At 55.3% G+C, this 23106-nt stretch overlaps 7 protein-coding genes across 7 annotated transcripts; 4 read left to right on the top strand and 3 right to left on the bottom strand.

Annotated features, from left to right (window-relative positions):
• Positions 1-70: 70 nt before the first annotated feature.
• CGGC5_v007719 (uncharacterized protein) lies at positions 71-736 on the top strand (the record flags this gene model as incomplete). The annotated part of the gene is made up of 3 exons (XM_032026580.1): positions 71-121; positions 211-550; positions 612-736. The coding sequence occupies 3 exons, from the start codon at positions 71-73 to the stop codon at positions 734-736; spliced, it is 516 nt and encodes a 171-aa protein (XP_031876942.1).
• Positions 737-1462: 726 nt separating this feature from the next.
• On the bottom strand, positions 1463-3460 carry FRS1 (Phenylalanine--tRNA ligase beta subunit; the record flags this gene model as incomplete). The annotated part of the gene is made up of 3 exons (XM_066151893.1): positions 1463-1508; positions 1583-3316; positions 3408-3460. 3 exons carry the CDS (start codon positions 3458-3460, stop codon positions 1463-1465), a joined length of 1833 nt encoding a protein of 610 aa, XP_066008617.1.
• Positions 3461-5135: 1675 nt separating this feature from the next.
• Positions 5136-7438, top strand: paa1 (Protein phosphatase PP2A regulatory subunit A; the record flags this gene model as incomplete). The annotated part of the gene is made up of 8 exons (XM_032024943.1): positions 5136-5201; positions 5325-5430; positions 5484-5635; positions 5688-6179; positions 6230-6489; positions 6550-6650; positions 6698-7035; positions 7085-7438. The coding sequence occupies 8 exons, from the start codon at positions 5136-5138 to the stop codon at positions 7436-7438; spliced, it is 1869 nt and encodes a 622-aa protein (XP_031878399.1).
• A 417-nt stretch (positions 7439-7855) lies between these two features.
• EFM4 (Protein-lysine N-methyltransferase EFM4) lies at positions 7856-8725 on the bottom strand (the record flags this gene model as incomplete). Its single annotated transcript, XM_032024944.1, has 2 exons — positions 7856-8609; positions 8673-8725. 2 exons carry the CDS (start codon positions 8723-8725, stop codon positions 7856-7858), a joined length of 807 nt encoding a protein of 268 aa, XP_031878400.1.
• A 1082-nt stretch (positions 8726-9807) lies between these two features.
• CGGC5_v007715 (uncharacterized protein) lies at positions 9808-10233 on the top strand (the record flags this gene model as incomplete). Its single annotated transcript, XM_032024945.1, has 3 exons — positions 9808-9930; positions 9991-10065; positions 10132-10233. 3 exons carry the CDS (start codon positions 9808-9810, stop codon positions 10231-10233), a joined length of 300 nt encoding a protein of 99 aa, XP_031878432.1.
• A 357-nt stretch (positions 10234-10590) lies between these two features.
• CGGC5_v007714 (uncharacterized protein) lies at positions 10591-13532 on the bottom strand (the record flags this gene model as incomplete). Its single annotated transcript, XM_032024946.1, has 4 exons — positions 10591-10694; positions 10791-11645; positions 11693-12422; positions 12609-13532. 4 exons carry the CDS (start codon positions 13530-13532, stop codon positions 10591-10593), a joined length of 2613 nt encoding a protein of 870 aa, XP_031878433.1.
• An 8399-nt stretch (positions 13533-21931) lies between these two features.
• On the top strand, positions 21932-22646 carry CGGC5_v007713 (uncharacterized protein; the record flags this gene model as incomplete). Its single annotated transcript, XM_032024947.1, has 3 exons — positions 21932-22130; positions 22183-22414; positions 22487-22646. The coding sequence occupies 3 exons, from the start codon at positions 21932-21934 to the stop codon at positions 22644-22646; spliced, it is 591 nt and encodes a 196-aa protein (XP_031878401.1).
• Between the last annotated feature and the right edge of the window lie 460 nt (positions 22647-23106).

The following is a 23106-nucleotide window of genomic DNA, read 5'->3' as shown; positions in this document are numbered from 1 at the left end:
GGTGTCAATTTCGCGCAATTGCCCGACCCGCCCTACCTGATCGAAGAGACCGAATCTACTATGCTCTTCGATGCAGACCTCTACCATAGGGAGAACTGGGATCCTGATTACCCGAGCGACAGTGAGTCAATGCCGGAATCGAAGAGAGACCCAGAGGTGGGAGTGAAGTTGGCGGGGATGACAGAAGTGCTGACGGAGACTGTTTCAAAGTTGAACGCAGCGAACTTGGCGAAGATACCGCAGAATATGTCAGTAGCCACGAACTCTGCCGATGCGGCGACAGTCTCTGAGTCGGATTTGGAGTCTGCCTTAGATTGGGGTAGTCAAGGCATGCTGGACTGGGGCGTCATGAGCTTTCACGGGTACATGATCGGCGAGGGGTCCGACAATGAGTGGCCGCCTGCTGGTTACACGATGAACGGTACTTTCGACGAGACAAGCGGCGACGAGAGCAGTGGCGACGAGACCAGCATCAGTGGCGACACCACCAATGGCAGCCAAATGAGCAGCGACAGCATGTCCACGGCCGACAGCGACGACATGAGCCTTTGTGAGGACACCATCGTCCCCATAACCGAGAGCGACCTCATCCCTGACGGTCTTGACAACAGCTTCGATGAGATGGCCGACGACAGCGTCTTTGTCATGGTGGAAGACAATGAAGATGCCCCCTCAGCTGATAACGGCAGTATCTTGCACGGGATTCAAATGGGTTCCCAGTGAAGATGGCGTCTAAGGCGTTCAGTTCAAACTTTGATCGTTCCAACAAACACACAAAGTGCAAACGAGAAAAGTTTGTACGAATGGAGAAGTGAGAAAAGAGAGGCCTTCGACACTTTCACGGTTTTCATGACACGCCACTAGGAGTTTTGTACATTCATTACGACCATTGTGTTTCTTCGCTTTCGGCCTCTTTCCGCAGGGGGGCAAATAGAGACATGCCGATACTGCTTTCTGGCGTCAAGGCGAAACGACCTGCATTCAAAGAGCGTTGGTCCAGGGGCAGAAGGATAGGGCAATACAGATGGGAAGGGTCTGGAAAACAAAAGGTGCGGAGCAATTGAACGCGTCCGACCGACCAGGAAAGGGATGCACTTGGGGCTCATTATATAGATCCGCCTTCGGTTTTGAACTCCCCGTACTCTTTGAGAAGTTTCTTAATTCTAATTAGTTAAAGTCGCGTCTTGCTTTCCTTGTGAAGTCTGAACGAACACTGGCATACTGAGTATGTTCCTCACACAGGCAAGCTGTCATGGATGCAACACCTTGCAACAACAGACGGCATCTTTCTTTCGATCTTTTTTTTGTCTTCAGTCTACTTTATCCGGCAATATTTTGGGCCCACTTCTGGTCCAGGGAACAAGTCTATGTCTGTCTGCCCTCGCATCGCCAAACTTTTAATTTTATTTTTTTAAAATTCCGTAGCCAACCGTCATGTCCACATGTCCCATCATGCTCATCACTACAAGAAGACCTCAAGGTTGATCTCAAGGGTGCTCACGGGGTATCTATATTGGTTAATATGCATTCTCTATCGCAGTCAAGGGAGGGGGGGGGGGGGGGGGGGGGGGGGGGGTCGTACCTCAAGTCAAACTTCTCCAGCACGGTGGGGTGCAGGATGCCAAACTCGCCGATGCGCTGCTCCTTGCCACCAAGGCGAAGGTAAATGGCAGCCGCGTGGCCAGGGAAGAAGGTGTCCTCGTTAATCTCCTCGATCCAGTAGCCGTCCGGCTTTCCGGGGTTCTCGGCAACCTTGAAGTCAAGGCTCTTGCCAGCCGTCAGACCCTCGTCGTGAGTGAGGAAGGCGGTGCGAAGCATCAGCAGGATGCGGTCCAGGAGACCGTGGACGATCTCGAAACCAGAGGTCTTGCCGTACCACGCAGCAGCAAAGTGGCGCTCGTTGCGAGCCTTGCGCTCCAGGGACTCATCCTTGAAGACGACGTCGGAAGCCTCGAAGATCTTGATGGGTACGCTGTGCTTCTTGTTCTCGCGAATAGTCTTGAGGAGACCAGGGACCAGAGATGTGCGAACGACCTGGTACTCGGCAGTCTTGGGGTTGGCGAGCTTTACGGCGGTCTTGCCGTCGTCTTTCCTGTTCAACCAACCAAAGTTCTCGTCGTGACTGCACAGAATCAGGGGCAAGACCTCGCTCCAGCCAGCCATGGCGGCCTCATTCCGGATGATATCGGCGAGCTTGTTAATCATAAGAGGCGCACCAATGGTCGCGCTCTTGTTGGGAGAGGATCTGGGGAGGTTGTTGTAGCCGTAGCAAATGGCGAGGTCCTCCATAACGTCGCACTGGTGTAACACGTCGGCGCGGGTAACTGGGATGGTGACACTCAAAAGGTTGCTGTCCTTCTCTGACGGCTTGGCGATGTATGCCATCTTGGTGAGAAGCTCGCAAAGCGTCTCGGGTGACTCGTTCAGGCCAGTGCAGGCGTTGAGGTAGTCGATCTCGACGTCGATAGTGCGGGGCTCGAGACTGGGCGTCGTCCTTGAGGCACCGTTGTGCTCGGAGACGATCTTGACAGGCTCTACGGTGAAAGGCTCGGCGGTGTACTGAGAGAACATGGTGACCATCATGTCGCAAACGATGTCGAGCTTAGTGGCGTCGGTAGCTGTCATCTCGATGAAGACATTTGTCGTGTTGACGGTGATCTTGGAGTGGTCGCCGTTGATGATGGGCGGCAAGGAGCAAACGGTGCGGTTCTTGTCGTAGATGACGGGGTAGACAGGCGAGTCCTTGATGATGTGCAAGTACTTGCCAAGGTGCTTGTCGCCCTCGTAGAACTGCATCAACTCCTCGCCATTCATCTCCTTGGTCTGGTTCAGGGGCTTGAACTTGATGTCCTTGGGGGGCAGCGCCTCATACGTGAAGGGGCCCTGAATGGTGTCAAGATCGTGAGTACCAATAGCCACCAATGTCCTTTGTCTCGCCAGGTTCATGTGCAGCTTGTCCTGGAGGCCGATGAAGGAGTCGTAGCTTTCTTGGGTGAACTTGACGTTTCTGAGGATAGCGCCGGCAACGAGGGGACGGATCTTGCTGGTATCTTGGGCCACGGTGATGACCTGAGTCTCGGGCTCCTTAGGCTCAACGACCTTGTAGTTTGGGGGGGCGACCTTTCCCCTGAAGATGTTGAGCATGAGCGCTATTCCCTCGAAACACAGCATATCATATCGGTTGGCGGGGATCTCGATCTTGAGCTGGGGCGGCTCCTGCACGCCATTGACGATAGGTCGCTCGTCATTCTCGGTGTCTTCGTCGAGCTCGATACCGAATTCGAAGCAGAGGTCCTCGAACTCCTGGGTGGTGAAGCTGTGTGCGGTGATGTTTAGCGGAGGGGCACTCGGGATGGCGGGGTCGTGATCTGGGTCTGGACAGGCGGTGCGACCGCGGCGCGACTCACTTTTGGCCCAGGGCCTTGTACAAATCGTACTTGTTAACGGCGATGGTAGGCATGGTGAGAATTGACGAGAATCTCTCGAGGAAATATCGGTCCGGCGGTCGTCAGAGGGCGGGAGAGGCTCCGTGAAGTGGTCGCTGTCCTTCTCCGAGTGGCCTTGAGTCACAGAAATTTTGGGGGATTGTCGGAGGTCAAGCAACTGCATGTACAGAGGGTCACTGGCGGGATGAAGTTGCTGCTTTACGCAGCCAAAAGAGTCATCGGAGTGGTCCTGGCGCCAATTGAGGGAGTGCGGGGTTGAGGGGCTGCAAAAGCGGCGGGCAGACTCGGCATCTCAATTTTCCAGGGTCCGATGTGGCTCGTGCTCGGCAAGCGAGACCGGGACGGGCAGCCACGGGCTGGACTGATCTGTCGTCGTTGATGTTGGCTCCTGATAACAGCTGGCGACCAGTGCGTCCGCGCCCAGACGCAGCCATATGTTCTACATTCCAGTCCACATGTTTTTGCCCGAGAAACAGACACGAGGTGAGAGACGAGAGAGCTCCATGTTTGTTGGCGTTGCCTTGCATTTGACAGAAGCCTGACGTGACGTCCCCATGCGTGAAGCGCGCGCTTGGTTTCTGGAATCAAGCATCGTCACCAGCGCACGGAGGCCATATCCGTGAGGCAGGTGCCTCTGGGCGAAGCACTTGCAGCTCATATACGTACTTGTAGCTCAGCTGCACCTCGTCATCGCCCCTCCATCAAGTGTGAGTCTCTTGCATGGAGTTTTCGTCTGGTGCTTGATCGAAAGGCCGTGTTCTGCTGCAGGCCTCGGGAGGATCATGTTCTGTTTACACCGTAGGATCCTGCCATTCTGGCATGAAAAGGGAAATTTGTGCATTTCCTTCCTTCTAGAACGATGAAGATGCGTTGCAGAAAGAACTTCGTATCCCAAGGTAGGTAGGCAGGCTTGCGCTGCTCGCCTGAGAAGAGGCAAGAGGCAGGCAGCCCCTCCCCTCACCAAAGAGCCACTGTGAACTGCACCCCTGCCTTACGTCGTCCAAGGCGCCAAGATCCAGCCCGGAAAGTACGTACCTTACCTAATGGAAGGCAGCATTGGATCTCAGCTGGGCACTGGACGCTGCCCTGAGGTGCCGCCCGTGGTCACAGATACAGTGTACCTTCGGGCAGGGCATGGCATTTGTTGATCAGTGGAAGCTTTGCTAGCCCACCTTTTAGCACGCTGCATCTCACTCACTGGCCACGCTGCGGTGGTGGGACTGGCTGGCAGAACCCAGCCCGGCGAGCAGCACAGGACAGAAACGTCAGGTCGACCTCCCGTCCAGCGGCCAGAGACCAGACCAGACCAGAACAGAACGGCGTCGTCAAACTTGCCTCTCCTTGCCCTTCGCTGCCTCCGTCCACCATCTGAAATCAACACCACCTTTTTCCTTCTCCACCATTGCCGCGATATCTTGCTGATTCTGCCGCCAACCCGCCCTTCGGATCGTGGCATGGTCTGCTCACCTGCAACCTCCGCCTCGTAGTAATTACCATCCACCATCCCGGTTGCGTCGTCTCAGATTTTAGAGCCCCCCATCCCACAACGACCGTCGCTCGCCCTCAACCAACCCATTGCATCACTCGCACGCGATCCACCCCGATCGCCCAAAAGACGTCGACAACCTTTCCCCTTCACATCCTTCGACCAACCCATCGATAGACGCGCCTGCGCCCGAATTGCTCGCCATGGCAGACGCGCCGAATACCCAGGACGAGCTTTACCCCATCGCCGTCCTCATCGACGAGCTAAAGGTATGGCGGTGACTGTCCCTCTTCCCTGCCCGTCCTCGGCCTCCTGCCCGACCAGACTGCTGCTACCACCACCACCATCCATCCACCCGCCGCGCACCTTCGATGCTGACAGATTAATTACAGCACGACGATGTCCTCCTGCGCCTCAATGCCATCCACCGCCTTTCTACTATCGCCCTCGCCCTGGGCGCCGAGCGCACGCGCGAGGAGCTGATCCCCTTCCTCGACGGTTAGTGTCGCGCGTCCCATCCCTCTTTGAGCCATATCTAAACAACCTACTAGAATCTGTCGAGGACGAGGATGAGGTCTTGGTCGCTCTCAGCGGCGAGCTTGGCAACTTCATCGAATATGTCGGAGGCCCTCAATGGGGCCACGTCCTCCTATCTCCCCTCGAGAACCTCGCTGCCATCGAGGAGCCCGTCGTGCGGGACAAGGTAGCTATCGCCCCCTTCTCCACCTGCAACCTACGTCGCCTAACCAGCACAGGCCGTCGAGTCCCTCAACAAGATCTGCGAGGAGCTGTCCTCCCAACAAGTCGAAGAATACTTCATTCCCTTGACGGTCCGTTTGTCAAAAGCAGACTGGTTCACCTCCAAGGTCTCTGGCTGCGGCCTTTACACAACCCCCTACAAGAAGGTTTCTCCCGGCGTTCAAGAAGAGCTTCGGAAGCAGTTTGGCCAGCTCGTCCACGATGAGACACCCATGGTCAGACGTCAGGCTGCCACCAACCTGTCAAAGTTCGTCAAGGAGATGCCGGCCGCCGTCGTTGTTGAGGAGATGATACCCCTTTTCCAGCACCTCGCCCAAGACGACCAGGACTCCGTCCGCCTACTCACCGTCGAAATCCTCATTTCCATCGCCGAAGTCGTTCCCAAGGAGCAGCAGTCTAGCCACGGCGTCCTCCTTACTTCTCTGCGCAACCTGATTGAGGACAAGAGCTGGAGGGTTCGATACATGATTGCGGACAGATTTGAGAAGGTGAGTTCGTCGGTGATCAAGAGAAGAGGTGATGTTAAATGTGCGCGCAGATTTCCAAAGCTGTCGATGAGGAGGTCGTGTCGAGAGATCTGGTTCCGTCCTTTGTCAAGCTGCTGAAGGACAACGAGGCCGAGGTCCGCACTGCGATCGCTGGCCAAATACCCGGCTTCTGCGCTCTGGTCGACAGGACTGTGCTTCTTAACGATATCATGGGCAGTGTCGAGGATCTCGTTTCCGATACCTCTCAGCACGTCAGAGCTGCTCTTGGAACGCAGATTAGTGGTCTTGCACCCATCCTGGGCAAGCAAGAGTGAGTTTCTTGGCTGCGGGGAGCGCTTTACAGCGTACGTATGAGACTAACGTGTTCCAGGACTATCGACCACCTTTTGCCCATGTTCTTGCAGATGCTGAAGGATGAGTTCCCCGAAGTCCGTCTTCACATCATCTCAAAGCTTGAGCTTGTCAATCAGGGTATGTGACAACCCAGAAGATACGAGTTCAAAGCTGACTGATTCTAGTTATTGGCATTGACCTGCTCTCGCAATCTCTCCTTCCCGCGATTACCCAGCTTGCGGAGGACAAGCAATGGCGCGTGAGGCTTGCGATTATCGAGTACATTCCTTTGCTCGCGAGCCAGCTCGGCGTCAAGTTCTTCGACGAGAAGCTGGGCAACCTGTGCATGAGCTGGTTGGGTGACACGGTCTTTTCTATTCGCGAGGCTGCGACGCACAACTTGAAGAAGCTGACTGAGGTTTTCGGGGTTGAATGGGCAAGTGAGGCAATCATTCCCAAGGTTATGGCTATGGGCAACCACCCCAACTACCTCTACCGCATGACAACCTGCTTCGCCATCACGGTGAGTATCCTCGCACCGTTCACAGCTTATACGTACTGACATCTAGTAGACTCTCGCCTCGGTCGTCAGCATGGACGTCATCGCCGACAAGATTCTCCCGATGCTCGACAAGCTGGTTGACGACGAGATTCCCAACATTCGCTTCAATGTTGCCAAGACATACGGCGTTCTCATCGACGTCCTTCGCCGTTTGCCGGAAGAGGGTACCATCTACTCGCTGGAGAAGGAGGGTGCCAGCTTCAGCCCGTCCCCTAGAGGTATGGAGCTGATCCAGTCGCGCGTCGTCCCCAAGCTCGAGAAGCTGCAAAAGGACGACGACGTCGACGTGCGGTACTTTGCGACAACGTCCGCGAACAGCGTGACTGGACCTACTGCTGGCGAACCTATGAATACATCACCATAGATGAGAGACGTAATGAAGCAATTCCCAATCTTTTACCCGAGCCCGCCCCAACATTCTTAACCTTGCATGCTTCGGCAACACGACAGTTCTATGGTGCTTCTTTAGCTGGCTTGTTCGGATCGCAAAACAAAAAAAGAGACTAGAAAGAGGGGAACGGATGTTCAGAGGTCATTCAAGGAGAACTTCAGGAGGGTCGGCTCCGGGGCATCGGTTGCATGACGGAGTAGAAGTGGAGGAAAGTTGAGGGTAGGTGACGCTGCCTGGATTCCCCAATAAAAAAGAAACCAATGTATGATACACAGCAGCAGTCAGAAGAACGCGTTGCAACGAGCACATGAGGTCAGCCGTGATCATGGGGTATTCATATCTTTCTTTTGATTCTCTTTACTCGTCAAATCATTGCATCGTGGCATGCGTCTAGGCATGTCTCTGGAAGCACAAACTGCTAATCGTCTGGCCCTTGGCGCCGCCAAAGGTGAAGCTGGGATAATCGACCTTGCCGACGGCAACAAACCTTCCGACGTCGCCCTCTCTCGCGGGGCCTTCGAACCACGCCTTGAGCTCCTCCTCGGTCCAGTTGCAGCTCGTGATGAGCAACAGGCCACCGGGCTTCACAAGACGCAAGACGCGACCCCTGTAACCCTCGCAGATCCTCCGGCCCTGCGCATCCTTCTCGTCGCTCAAGCAGATGGCATCGAAGGTTCCCTTGTCGAGCACAACATCCCAGCCGTCCTGCTGGCTGCCGTTCAGGACGGTCTCCCACGGCCCGTTGAGCAGATCCCACTCGTTGAACTCGGGCTCCTTGACGTCCACCTCCTCTTCGTCGCCGTCGGCCATGTCCTCATCCTCCCCCTCCTTGGGGGCCTCGGCGCGCTGGCGGGCGATGCGGCGGGCGAGCTCGACACTTTGGGGCGCGTAGTCGACGCCGAGGGCTCGGCCGTGCCAGCCCTCGTCGCGGAGGGCGAAGAGGAGGGAGCCGTTGCCGCAGCCGAGGTCGAGGAATGTGGCGTCGGGCTGGCGGAGGGAGTGATCGAAGGCGGCGGACTCGGTCAGGTCCTCGAGGTAGGTGAGGAGCTTGGACTCGGCGTCGGAGTCGTCGAACCAGACGGTGCCGCGGTCGGTCGGGTCGGAGGCGTGGTTTGTGAGTTCGGTGGTGTAGAGAGAGGACCAGCTGATGGTTTCCGTCCGTTAGCCTTGGGGGAGGGAGTCCAGGGGTGTGGAGGGGGAGCAGTACTATTCTTTTGTTCCGAGCTTGGAGGGCTCCAGGTGGGCGGGTTGAGAAGCCATTTTTAAGTGTGGTATTCTGTGATGCCGCGGTGGTTCTTTGTACAAAGCAGTCAAGGCGAGAGGTGAAGAGAAATTATGCGATCACTACGCAATGCGACGACACTGGCCAAACCCGGTTTTTTGATGCCATCGCGAATTGTGTTTTTTGGCGGGGTGTTTCCGCCGCTTCATGCTGGAAGCGGCAGGCGGTGAGACGGCCAAGTCAAGTCCTAAGCCGATGGCCCCCACCCCCTCCCTCCTCTTTTCAAGCACAAACCATGCAAAGCAACCCCTCGCTGCCCGATGGAGGAGGGGCTGCCTTTTGGTAGGGACCCAGGGTAAGGTAGGGTGGTAGGTAGGTAGCTTCAGTGGCAGGTGGGTTGAAACTCTGATGTGTTGTGAAGCTCCGGAGCAATGACTGCTCTTCGACTTGGGCGCACCTGTCATCTTGAGCCAAGCTGGTAATTGCACACAGAGGAACGAATGAATGGCAATCACAATGGAGGATAGTGATGTAATTATTTCCGCTCGATGTTTCCCTTCCATTTCCCCTCTCGCAATGATCCATTCGTATAACATCTACGTAAGACGGGAGGGCGACTGCAACCACACGAGCATTCCGACCGAGTACAACAACTAGAGACGACAATGGTGCAGTCATGTTTGTCCTCGCCGACGGGGAAACAAGAAACGCGCAATGCCTGAGCTTCTTTTTGCTGGCTCTGCGGAGGGGAAAGGGTCTGTGTGTGCTTGTGTGACCACCTCAAAGATGTAGGCAAAAATGTATCGCCACTGCGCGCGGGTGCAATAAGGTGACGTTTCGTCTGTTCTTCCCGCACCGCACCCGTGGACGTGCCTCGTGAGTGTGTGTGCGTGTGTGTCTGTTTGTGTGTTAGAAAAAGAGGATGAACTCCTCCCCGCACCCTCTCTTCCTGGGCGAAAGAGTTTCGTTCTGTTCTGATTCAACTGCCCTTCGTTTGGTGCAGAGCAGGACTTACATTCGCTTGACAACCACACAACCGCGTACCTACTCTATCCCCTCTCCTCAACCGCGCCAACAACGTCCTCGATACTCCCAGACAGTTTCAAGGGAAGAAAAGACTATGGCCGTGTTCAACTTCCACCTCTTTATTCTCGCCGCGCTCCTGATCCTTGGCACGGTCTCGGCGAGGAGGCTGGCCTTTTTCGAAGTCAGACAGTCTCAGGATGAGACCAGGACGAGAGGTGTAAGTCCACCATACTCACCAGCATGTAGGGAGTCATGGTTGCTGAACGATGCGTTGTAGACCTGCACACAAATGAGCAACAAGTGCCATCTCGCAAGCCGCGATGACCAGGTCTGTCCGGCCGATTACAATAGGGTACGTGGCATCCCCCCTTTCAGATGCGTTGGGGGATACGTCGGACAACAGTTAACATCACTACAGTGTCCCTTTGACGGGGCTCCCTGCGTCTTGATCGAGCCACGGGGAGATTCGAGTCGTAAACCGGAAGTTCGGTGCGGATATCTGGGAGCACAGGGAGCGTGATGACGAAGACGGGGAGAGTAATGAGAGCGAGAAAGCAAGCAACTTGGAGGTACCTTGGCAACTATCTAGGCTCTCCCCTTCAGAGAGAGATACCCCAGCGTCCAAGCATACCGTCCTGGTATGAATGTGAATCTTCAGTCATGAAATATCGCCCCTAGCCCATTCCGTGGTGTTGGTTCTTAGTCTCCATCCCCTTTCTTCTCAATAGTGACTAGCTCCAACCAACGTATTCTTCCACCCCCAAAGCTCTTCTTATTTAATAGCGTCATCAACGAAGGTTTTCCTCCTTCATGCGGGCCGTCGTGCAGCCCCAGGGACGTCTCTTCCGGTCCTCTCTCTTCAACACCTCCAGCGTCCTCAGAGCGTCCAGACAGGCGCCTTCACCAACACTTGACGGCCCCGGACTTCCACTGCGGGGAAGCCGGCGAGCCGCACCTTGTTGTTGTCTTTGGGTGGAAGCGCTGAAGGGGGGGCTGCATCAGTACTTGAAGGTACGATCGATGAAGCGTTGCTGCTCTTTCGAGGCGGTCCGCCACCGAGAATGTTTGTGAACATACCGCTTCTGGTCTTGTCCGCCCGCCGGTCCTTGCCGTTCTTATCCTTGTCAGAATCATCCGCGGCCTCCTCGCCTTCTTTTTGCGTCTCCAGCGGCGGAAGAGGCGCCTTCTCTACCTCCATAATGTTGGGGTTGATGGGATCTCCAGGCAGCGGGTAGGTAATGGCCACGTCTCTGCTCTCCAGCGGCAGGTTGGCGGCGATGCCTACTGCCAACTCCACGATCATGGACGCGCTGCCATCTACACCAGGCGGCGGCGGATCTGTCATGTACTGGAACAGCGTTGCCGTGAGGTTTGACGTGCACATGCGGGTGAAGTCTGCTCTGTTGTCTGCGCTCTCAGGGGAGTTCAAAGCCCTCTGAAGACCCTCCAGGGTTGCCATACGCCAGCTTACGACCTTATTCGTCAAGGCGTCGAACTCCTCTTGGCTGTTCATCGTGTATGAGAACCGCCGGATATTGAGCTCAATATCCTTCAACTGCCGGCTGAGGTCGAAGTTGAGACCCGGGTGGAAGCACTTGTTGAAGATCTCTTCTACAATCCACCTCGTGATGACAGCACGACCGACTGCCGTCATCTCTTGCTTCCCGGTCTTCAGAGCGTCGATGCTCACGTACATGTCCAGCCATTGCGGCACTGTGCGCCAATCCTTGCGAATGTTGAATGACAGGTTGTTGATGGCGCCGTTGAGACGGTTGAACCTGGTGATGTACTCGCTATCATCGAGAGCGGTGCGGGACTGTGACATTCGCTGGTTCGCAACGGCATTCTGCAGTTGCTCGATCTGGGAGTTCAGGTTGTCGATCTGTGTCTTGCCATCGAAGTAAAGGCGCTTAACGTTCTTGTACTTGGTGACTGATAGCTGTTAGCGGATGCCAGCACAATGCTTGCGACTACCTTACGTAGCTCCTTGAACTTGTCAGGATCGGTGCCGTCGCGGTCAGGGTTCGACGGCTGAGGGCTGTTGCGACCTTGCTCTCCCCCAGACCCCTCGAACTGGCGGCCTTCTTGAGCGCTACCCGTACGGAAGGCCGGGTTCGCAGTAGCGGCACCAGTGGTAGGCATAGTCTGACTCTGTCTGTAGCCCGGCGGGGGCCCACCGGGTGCGTCGACCTGACTTCGCAACGTCTTCTCCGTCTCTGCTTGGGGTCGTCGTTCGGATCGCGGAGGGGGACCTCCAGCAGGGGGCGTCATATTTTGCTGCTGAGGCTGAGAGCTGCCTTGGGCGGGTGGGAGTGTAGAAGGCAGCGGGTTGTCGGTGGTCTGCACGGCGTATCTTACTGCGGGGGAGGTTTGTGCGGACTGGACGTTTGCCGAGCGAGCGTCTGAATCAGTAACCGGTGATTCATGCGACAACTGAGAAACGGTCTCGGGATTTTGGTGAGAACCGGTACCCAGGTGGCCAGTGTGAATGGGAGACGGTCCGCCTTGGTATTGACCAGCCTGCTGCTGGGAGTATTGCTGGTACTGGTGTTGGGAGGGGTCGTAAGCAGACTGCTGGGCGTGCTGGTGTTGGTCTTGCAAAGCGTGCAGCTGCTGTTGCTGCTGCTGGAGATATGCAGGGTCTTCGTAAGGGGTATTGTCTAAATCGCTGGGAACGTAACGAATGGAATTGCGGTGGGAATCGGGGGTCTGCAGACGATGGTCTCTGTTAGGATCTTGTGCAAAGCGGTGTTGGTCCTCGATCTCGCCGACGCCTTGTAGCGGGGAGGGTTGCTGATTTAGCGCGGGCAACGGCCAGTCTGCCGACTGCTGATCGAGCGACAGCTGGGAAGGCTGCTGGGATAATGCGGTTCTCGCGGGTGGTGGATTGCTCACTCTCTTTGACGGTCGGCGAGCGAGGCCACCAGTGTTATCGTAGGAGCCTGGCGGGGTAGGCTGCTGGGAAGGAGGCGGGGTGTTGTGATGATCTCGGCCCGCTCCCAGAATGTTCTTGAGCAACCTCCGTGCAGAGCGCTTCTCGGGCTGGGGTGCAGGCTGGGGAGTAGGAGAAGTTGCCTGAGATTGGGCGGTTGCAGTCGAGGTGTTGTTGAGGGATGCCCTGAGGTTGTCGACGGAGCTGGAGGCTGCGCCGTACTGGGTGTTGGGGTAGGGGGCTACGGCCGGCGGATAGCGCTGGGATTGGGAGCGGGAGACGGAGTCGGCGAATTCCTGCTGCTGACCTGGGCCCCTCTGGCGCGAATCGGCGGGCGGCAGTGGGTTGTGCTGCAAGAGGAGGGAGTTGCGTGAGGCAGCAGCTGCGGCGGGCGAGGCAGAGGCAGGATAATCGTGGGGCGGTGGAGGAGGCCCTTGCTGCCCTTGCTGATGCTGCTGGTGTTGGTGCTGCTGGTGTTGAAGATTTTGGAATTGTTGCTGCTGGTGTTGCTGCTGGTGTTGGGTGTCAAAGGACTCGATGGAGCTGAAGGCGGTCGACGAGGCTGAATGGGGGGTAATTGGGTTATTAGCGCCGCCAGTAGTGGTGGTGTTGGTGGTGGTGGGAGTGGTCGACGAAGAGGTAGGCGCGGGCGCAGGAGCCAGCGAGTGGGAGATTGAGAGACCGTGGCCGTGACCTTGGCCTTGAGGGTGAGACTGAGAGTGGCCTGAAGGAGGAAGGGGAACTTGACCACCAGCACCCGACAGCGCGGCGGGCACAGCAGATAATGGCGTAGGTGAGTTGCCTGCTGAAGGGGCACCGCCAACCGGCTCGACAAGTGCTTGTTGCGAGCGGTTGTTGTGCCTCCCAATGCGACCGAAGCTCGGCATTATAATTGCGATATGTCGTCGTGCGCAGCCGCCGCAGTAACCTGGACAGAGACAGAGACGTGCGAATGGATGGGCAGGTTTTCTTCCTTTTCGTTGGTAAGATTACCCTGGCCTGTCTGTGCCAATGCCAATGCAAATGCAAATGCAGACGGGACAGACGCTGGCTGTGTCAGTCGCAAGTCCAGTCGCAGTCTGTCAGTCCCCGTCAAGCAGCAAGCCGCCGGCAAGTAAACAAAGTAATGATAATAAAATAAAAAATAAAAATAAAAAACCACGCAGGGCAGGCAATACGGCACAGCCCGTGTATGTGTGTCTGTCTGTATGTGTGTCGACTGACAATGAGCAGCAGAAACAGACACACAAGACGGGACTGGGAGACGGGGGTGGAGGATGAGGAGGAGGGGAATGAATGGAGCTTTCTCTCACTCTCACTCTCTTGCTCCGAGTGTGAGTGACAAGCTCAGCTCTGCTCTCACTGTCTTTGGCTTCCGTCTTCTTCGGCTTTCTTTTCTCTTGTTTCTTCCGCGCGGGGTCTTTTCTCACTCTCTGTCCCTCTGTCTCCCAGTCACCCAAGCCAGTCAGTCAGTTCCAAGTTTCCCAGAGTTGACAGAAGCAAGCAAGCAGCGACAAGACAAGCAAGCAGGCGGGCGGGCGAGCGAAAGGAGCGGCAGCAGCAGAAGCAGGCAAGCAGCGCGGCGGAGCGGCAGCAAGCAGGAAAGGGAAAGCAAGAGGATGGCCGATGGATGACGGGACGGGGAGAGATTGGAGATTGACCAGCCCGGCCAGCTGGTCCCTGTTCCTATTTTCTGCGCGTCTGCGTCTGGCGACCCTGTCGAGTCTGTCCACTTCTCACTCACTTCAATCAAACGTCCGTACGGATTGGATACGTGGTGTTGTCCTGTGCCCGCCAAAAGGAAGATAGTCCCAGCCCGCCAGCGGCGAGAGCAGCAGGCAGAACCAGACGGCTCCGACTGGATTGGCTACGCCGGCTGCAGAAGCGGATGCCGTGCTGGGTTCCCTGGGGCCCTTGGAGGGGAGGGGGAGCGTGGAGGGGCTTCCTTGGGGCTGTGCACACAAGTCAATCCCAGCGGCAGCTCGTCTGTCAGCTGTCTAGGATGCGACGGGATGGGGATGGAGATGGAGGGTGCTCTGTCTGGTTGGGCGTCTGTCTGTCGAGGTCCGCGTCCGCGTTCGCGTCCGCGCCTGCGTCTGCGTCTGTTGGATTCGCTGGTGGGCGAGGCTTGCTCGAATGCTTGCTAGGGTGGTGCCGATGGCTGAGGGAGGTACGAAGAGGTGATTTGATGGAAGCTGTCTCTGTTTCCCGGCATGCAGCGCTATGCCATTCTCGACAGACAATGGCAGGTCGAAAAGCAAAGGTAGCGAGTGGCCCGAGGGGTTCAAAAAGGGGGCGTCTGTCGTCTTCGTCACTCCGTGAGGTCGACGCCTGGCTGGCTCTATGGCCTTTCGTTTCTGGGATGTCTACCTCTCCTCTGTGGCTCTGGCTCTGTTCAGACGAACGGCGGTTAACTGAGTCCTGCAGAGGTGCAGTGCAGTGCAGTGCAGTACGGATACTCGCTGCGACCCGACGAGGGGGATGAGCGACACGCTGCTGATGCGAGTGCTGCGTGCTGCGGGGGAGGGATCTGGGGTCGTTTGGTGAAACACAGACGGGTTTCGATCAGCGTCGTCAGGGGGGGTTGACTATCGGGACGGAATGGCAGTGTCCTTCTGTTGGCCGATGAGGACGGCAAGATAGAGACAGATTGGCTTGACAAAGGCGGGGAGCTACGATGGACAGCAGATGGCTCGAAAGAGGCTTCCGATGCTGAAGAGGATGTGAAGGGCAGATTCGGCAGCAGCACCTGGCCGGATTAGACGGGAATGCGACAATAATCAGACTCAGAAAAGAGCTGAGCCTTAGAGGGAAGGTGAGGGAGAGGCGAATAGCGTCGTCGTGTTGGGGATGCCACGCCAGGATCCAGGATAGGGCTGATCAGTTGCCTTTTCCCTGGGCCGGTCCTTCTCTCCTCCCCACCACATACGGAGTACGGCGGACTCGGCTTCCATCTCAGAACACGACAGAGAGACAGAGACAGCCTGTCGGGCTTACTTGGAGAGCAGCATCAGCAGCAGCATATCTGTCTTGTTTCTGTTGTCCACTTGCTCTGTCGACAGGGTGTGCAGCCAGTGCCCTTCACACACAGCCCACCAGCGCCAGTCAGACGGCTGGAGGATGACAAGATCAGGAAATGAGACGAAGGTCCGAACTCGAGCAGAGGTCGGGCCATTCTCGACATCGGATTGCGGCACTAGCTCTGTCTAGGTGGCCCAACTTGAGATGACTGCGAGCTGGACCTGCCTACCTTAGCAGAGAAGGGTCGCCAGCAATTTAATTAAACACAAGCTTCGTCCAAAATTCCAGTTCTCACCACCACAACCACCATTACTTTACCAACATCAACAACGAAACGGGCGCACATCCTTCAGCAGTCACTCGCCACTCACAGAAACACCACCCCAGTCTTCTACAACACACTAGTGCCATCGGCCTCCGCTGGCCGTTGCCGTCCTCTCGGTCCTTCGGCAAGCTACCGGTGGGCTGTCTCGCTGCTGATGCCACCCTGCCCACACCGCAGGCCGTAACCTGGCTCCTTGGCCCTGCGCCCCCGTTGTCAAAAAAATCACCGACACCACGACTGCGGCTGACAGATGCCCAGCCCAAGAGAGAGCTCGAAAAGCCTGTCCAGCGTGACACCGACAGAAAGCATGCACCGCTTGCACCGCTTTGTGCGTTGCCCGGCCTGAGGCTGAGGGAGAGACAACAGACTGAACGGAGAGAGACGAGGGGTTGTGCCAGCAGGCTGGTTGCGGACTGGATTCAGGTCCGAACAGAGTTTTGGGCTCTCACTCATGGCGACCTGGACCCTGGCATCGCATGCAACTACGTCGCAATCCGTGCATGCGCGCACATTTCCTTCGCTCTTGCGGCCGCGGCGCCACAGCCTCTTGTCTCCGAGCAAGCAACGACATAATGCAACCCCACGTCCATATCCTGCTCGGCCATATGCACCAACTTTTCGGCAGTCTCAAAAAAAGGGACAATGACGACATGTCAAGAAGCCGCATTGCAGAATCGCCTTGAATACTCTTCTTAGCAACCAAGGCGAGCGCCGAAGCTGCTTGATGTCCCAGGCCAACAATCTTGCTGCTGCTCCTAGAGTCCCAGCACCCCTCACCTCCCCCGCCCAAAGGGCGCAGCAGCTCTCGGACAGCTCAGCCCTAAAATAACCTTGCTTCCAGGAGCTTCAAGATGCCAAGGTGTATTTTGGCCCCTTTCATCTCTTTAACTCGGAAACTTTACAATGTGTGCTGTGGGGAGCTCAACTTTACATGGACTGAACCCGTCCAATCATCTCCCACCTTACGGTGTGCCCCGTCGCTGTGCCATTCTCGGTGATGCCTCGCACAGCACAGCTCGCGGCCTCAACGACGCGAAATCCCACAGCAACACCACACGTCGTATCTGGTGTGCATGAGTTGGCATGATGTGTCTCCTTGCAGCCCATACTTGACAACTCTTATATCGTCTCAAGATGCTTAATCACAGATTCTCGTCGCAACTCTGTTCATGCGGCTACGAATACGTTGGTGCGCCGTTTCTCTGAGCTGCCCAGGGTGTAATCCAGGGTGTATCATGAATCGTTTGAACCTCCGATCCGCACCCCATTTCACTGCAATATAAAGGCCAATTTTCATACGTTCAACACCGTCGGACAGCTGTCGACTTTGCAATCACAAACCTCGGCCGAGAGCTCAAGTGGAGTCACTCTCTTTTGAGGGAAAAGAGCTACTAATAACCCACTTCCCTGAAGGAGAATACCAAGACTTCGGGCCACCAGTAAGCTCATCAAATTGATTGTTCGAGTTGACGAGCTACGATAATAAAACTACGAGCTTCGTGGTCATTTGAAATGAGTCATAATCCCTTCCCAGCCAGTTGGGTCATGACTGTGTGTGAAGTTGGAACCCGTCTTTAGCAACAAGCTCACCGCCCTCTTTACATGTTGCTCTAGGACCTCTTGGAACTTCGCGAAACTTTCTAACCGAGTTCCAGGTGGTTGGCGCTCCATGTCTGCGGGTAGAATACAACGTTGTTCGTTAGGACTTGATTGCAGTGGCATGTACGGAGTATACTCTGCTGTCAACATTCGTCCCCGATACAAATTGCAACTCCCGTCCTCACCAGAGGAGCGCTCGAGCTCATTGCGGCCGGCAGACAGGCGGCGTTCCGAGTAAGGCTGTGGTATCGACAGGGATCTATCATCCAAACCAGAAGCAGAGGACCCTTTTCTTCGTTCGTGCTCCGTCCAGAGAACTTAGTTTTCAGGCGAATGTCTATTAATAGCGCAAGAAAAAAGGGGCTTTCCCAAATTCCCATTTCTTTCTTTCCCAGTGGGATGTCGGGATCTCTCCACAAGACCACTAATCCCAATCCGGCGTTAGCTCGGACTCAGCTCACCTAAGAACTCAGGGATCCCGTCTAACTGCCTGCCGCAGATCTCACCTGCACTGCACACCACCAGAGTGGCAGAGAGAACCATGCCCGCCGTCCAACCTCTTGCCATGCAAAGCGAAATCCTGGCAGGAGTTCTTGGAACAGACGCGCGAGTTGGACATCTCTTGAGCCCGACCCTTTGAATGACGTCGAGTCAAGACCTGCTGCCAATCTGGCAGAGATACGCAGGCTTGGTGCCTCACCTGACGAGCGACATGATCGACGTCCTGCGTCAAGGTCATCTTGTTTCGACGGGCAAATCTGAATGCCGATGCATCATCCCACGCCAGACCTGGCATTGGGCCGAATCCAACACTCGCTGTCATGGCTGAGCTCGCGGTTCCAGACTTCTTCTGCGTCAATATATTGGAACTTGACATGCAGACGAGACCTGTTCTAGAACACTTACACACACACACCTTCCAAAAACACGAGATCTCGCCCGTGCATAGCGCGACTTGGTCGGACATCGAATCCGCGGTCAACGGGTCCGATACACCTCATGCGGCCCCCAAAAGTCACTAGACGCGGAACACAGTCCGAATGTTGATATTACCTACCTTACTTTACGCACATCGACTGCCCTTAAAACGCTGTGCTAAAGCCTAAAATGACCCGGCCCGGAGCGGAAATAGAAGCCCCCAAGATTGTACACGTGCAAGAAAAAAGAGACGCTGGCATTAAGGCTGAATCGAACGAAGCAGATTCCCCTTCGCGATCCACCTGCAGGGCGGCACCGCCACCGGCGCGTCGTATCTGAACGGGACGGAGCCCGAGCGTTCGGAGATGCCGGCCATGTTCCTTTGAACTTCTTGCTCCGTTTTTGCCTTGCCGTCCCGTCCCGTCCGTGACCCGCGGCTTCCAGCTCCGGCAAACGACGGCATTTCCGCCCTGGGACCTTTTGTCTGCCCACCATGTCGGTGTACCCCCGACAAATGGGTTGGGACTGCCGACGTAGATGTTTGTCGGGCTTTAGCCTGTAGGGCGTTATGTCTAGTGTCCGGCGTTGCCATTATAGTCCGGTGATGAGATTGTAGCGGAGACCGCCCAAATTTCCTCTGTGTGTGTACGGCTATATTTTCTGTGTAGTCAATCACTCCTATTAAGTATAGAAGTAGAAGTTATAATAGTAGTAGTAACGACGACGATAACGAAGATAATAGGGACGATGGAGTAGCGATAACGATAATGGTAGCGACGACCATGATAAAGTAGAGTACGATATCACAGGAAAAGGAGCCGCTCTAGCACAGGAAAAACAGGAAATTCTTGTAGAGGACCCATGGATTGGTCAACGTAGAGCTCGAGAAAGAGAACGTCTTCTTCTTCCTATGAGCCGTGGTGCCACCGAAAACAGCGCTGATTTGGGATTTCCCAGAGAGTGTTTGCGTCTGCGCTGCAATCAGATTCACCAACATTTCAGTACAGAGTTTGATAGTTTCACCGAAGTTAAGATGGAGACTGACGTGTGAAGATGATGGTAGTAGAGGCAATGTATTTAGTAGGAATTCATTACTGAACGACGGATGGAGTAGCGACTTGGAAATCCAGACTCGAGACGATGGCGGGATAGAAGTGGCAGCAGCAACGGCAAGAGACATACCTTCCCAAATGCCCATCTCAGTTCCTTCCGTGAACTTGACTTCTGCAATTCCGGCGTACGAGCCAAGGATACATCTTTCCGCTCTCTTGTTCCCTGGTGCTTTCGCACCATGGCATCAACCTCAACGACACTCAGTCAGTCATATCTTGACCATCCTCGAACCGCTAACAATCGAAAAAATTGCAGAGATATCTGCGTACGACATCATCGATCACTACCAACTAGTCTTGGCTGGCCTGGTATTACCATGCAATCACCCTCGCAAGTCTACTACTTTCCTGCCCATCCAGCCCCTTTGTGTTGTCCAGTCTTGCCGAGGATTGCGGCGGCTGACCCCTGGGGCTCTTTTTCAAGGCGAGAGCCCGTCGTTCGATTAACGTTATGCCCTCAGCATACTGTTCTATCCGTTACAGGAGTTCCTTGTTTGCCTGCCACGGCCCTTCCCGATGAAGATGGTCCGCTGAGCCAAATGCTGCCGTCCGACACGACGAGACCTCGTGGCGACGACCCTGGACTCAAAACTCATGCTAGCACGCCGTGTTTGGCGACACTGCCTGACCCCTTTACTCTCGGCTCTGAGCAACTGCATGTCACACGAAGCCGGTCAGCGCATGGAAGGAGCTCGTCGATGCTTTGATGAGGGACTCAGGCTCGGTCTTGATGACTCGCAGCCAAGAAGCGGTGTGCGTGTTTGCCGCTTTCACAAATATCTTCATCCTCAAAGTTGACATCACGTTGACAAGGCAGTGTTTGGCGTTCAGTCGGTCAATGAAGCTGTGACTCCTCGAGCAGTACGACGGCTTCACCTCGGAGATCGACGACACGCACATCATCGCGAGGCCGGCTCGACTGATTGGCTCGCTGCGAGAATTCTTCACCGCCGGCATATAGTCTATGCTGCCTGAAACGGAACATTCAAGCGATCTTAGGAAACAGGCTGAGATATCGCTTGTATGTAGTCGCAAAGAAGCCCCTCAGTAATCCTTTGGACAACAACATGTCGAGGCTCTGCGAGAATACCACTTTCTGACACACATGACCATTTCTGGACAAACCCAGAGCCCTTTTGGACTCAATGCGCAGCATCGCGGCCTGGATGGCTGCATTGATAATGCTACGCGAAGCATTCCAGGGGGCTGGGTATGCTTCTTGCTGGGAGCCGATGTTCCATGCATTCTGGTTCGAAGAAGACCGAGAAACAACCTGCTCAAGCAAACAAAGCTCGTCCGGCAACCATTCCGCCACCGAAATGGTGCCACAGGCAGCGTCTGAAAGCAACTTTCCGGGCTGGTTGCACGGGAAAACGAATCATCTGTGCCTAGCCGCCCTATCTGCAGTAACTCACACGCCACCCTGATTGGGCCATGTTCTCCTACTATGTGCAGGAGATTGGCCATCCGCATGGGTATGACTTGTGCAGACATACTTGGCTCTTTCAGGATCGGTATTCTGGTCGCCCGCGGGCCGACTTACACGACCGTTCACTGCGAGTCACTAATAGGAAGTTCAACGACAAGCTCTTGCTGCAACCCAAGCGTTAATCTTGATCACGAGTTTCACTTTGTTCCAGTTGCCTGACCTGTTGTCCGCCAAGCAACCTCGCCTCGTTTCGACACCTTCAGCGAATGATCTGGGCGAAGGGACTCTAGACCGTGATCAGGCACATCACCAGTGGTCAAGACTGAGCATCTTGTCAATCTGCGCCACAGTCGCTGGGCCCTCTCTCCATCTTCTTGGTAACCTGAAGGTCATGATCCTCGGTGTGACAACAATCTCCGGGAAACACGGGCAACCTCTCGGCAGGTACCCTCGTCCTGATTTCGGCTCTTCCGTTCCGGTGACTGGCTGGCACTACATCCAGCCTTCCCTCGAAAGGCGGTTGAATATCGTATTTGTGACGAACGGGGGTTGCCTGTAGCCGCGCACAACGACGGCTTCTCGCACCGGCCCGCGTTGGGCATATCGTCGGCCGGGTACATGACGCCGTTGCTCCAATGGCTTTGCAGTCCGAGGCGGTCTACGACGACATTCGGTTGCGGCGACGGGGAAGACTGCATAGAATGCGCTGTCATCGAATCTATAACTATAAATAATGGCCTAAGCTCAATCTTGAAGGCCATAACTTGACGGTATTTGAGTCAAATTTAACGAGTAAAGCCGAGATCCTCACCATACACATTGAGAGGTTTAGTCTCTGTTTACAACATCAACACTGTCTCAGCCATCACAACGCTAATCACGATGAAGTCTCTCTTCTTCATATCCATGCTGTCTGTTATACCTCTCGTAGCCTCCCTGCCGACGGCGTTGGAAGACGACGAGAAGATCCACCAAGAGGCCAGCCGGTTCAGATATCCGTGGTTGAACATGACACTGAGCAACCTGGCCACCGTCTGCCAAAAGACAGAGACCTCAGATATGTATAACTGTACACTCGATTGTAAGTCTCAATTCAACATCATAGTTGTGCCTCGCTAACATGGCAATGCCAGTCGACTTTTACGATTACAACACAGAAGGCGTCGTCGATGTCAACGGCGCTCACTGTAATGCAACTTGGCCGTGGGACGGGATAACCCCTGACAACGGCCCGAACAACGATTTCCCCATCAATGGAGCATTCTGCTGGACGTCACCAACGAACCTCTTCTCGTTCAAGGTCGTCGAGTTCCGTTCAGCCTCAAACTTCATGATATCTGTGAGCCACTTGTACAAAGACTCCAGGTAAGGGCCCGGGCGGCAAACTCTCTGCGCAACTCACTTGGATGAATATGGTGCTAACAATAGACCAACCAGATTCTTTCAATTTCCATACGACGGTCGCAAAGCCATGGTCGAGGTCAAAATTCCAAACAACCATCCGGTACCTCCATTGGCTCCATTCGTCCCTCCTGTCAACCAGTTCGAATTCATCGCCACAGCAACAATATCGAAGCGCACAGACGGTTTATCGTAGAAACGACCGGCCTTGGTCTCTCTCAGTCTCATGTGTTCAACGAAAGTCACGTTTTCCTCCCGTCGGTTGTGGGTGGGTGTTCATCAGAGTTGTGGTGCGCGCCGGTCGGAACAACTTTGCTTCGTGTTTTACCACCGCCTCATGTTGCCCAAGATGGGACGGATTTTCCCTCCCCGTGCTCAAGTCAGGCGTTTCGTGCTCTTTTGTATGACTAGGTATTATGTAGGAAATGATCAGATAAACTCTGCACGGAAACAAAAAAAACCACTAGCAATGGTGATGTGTCTCTCTGGGATGCGGTTCCGGCCCATTACGCCCCATCACGTTGTTGAAGAATGATCCAGACCAACGATCCAACGGGAGAAGCTCCTGGGCCGTCCCGTCTCCGTCAGCCACTTGGTCTCTCCAGCACCGAAAGGGGTCTGGCGCCAGACCGGAGTGCGGCTCGGATTCGGAACCT

This window comes from Colletotrichum fructicola, assembly GCF_000319635.2.
Source record: "Colletotrichum fructicola Nara gc5 chromosome Unknown KSG_Nara_v1_contig04, whole genome shotgun sequence".
Lineage (NCBI taxonomy): Eukaryota > Fungi > Ascomycota > Sordariomycetes > Glomerellales > Glomerellaceae > Colletotrichum > Colletotrichum fructicola.
This window is presented reverse-complemented; position numbering and strand designations above follow the sequence as displayed.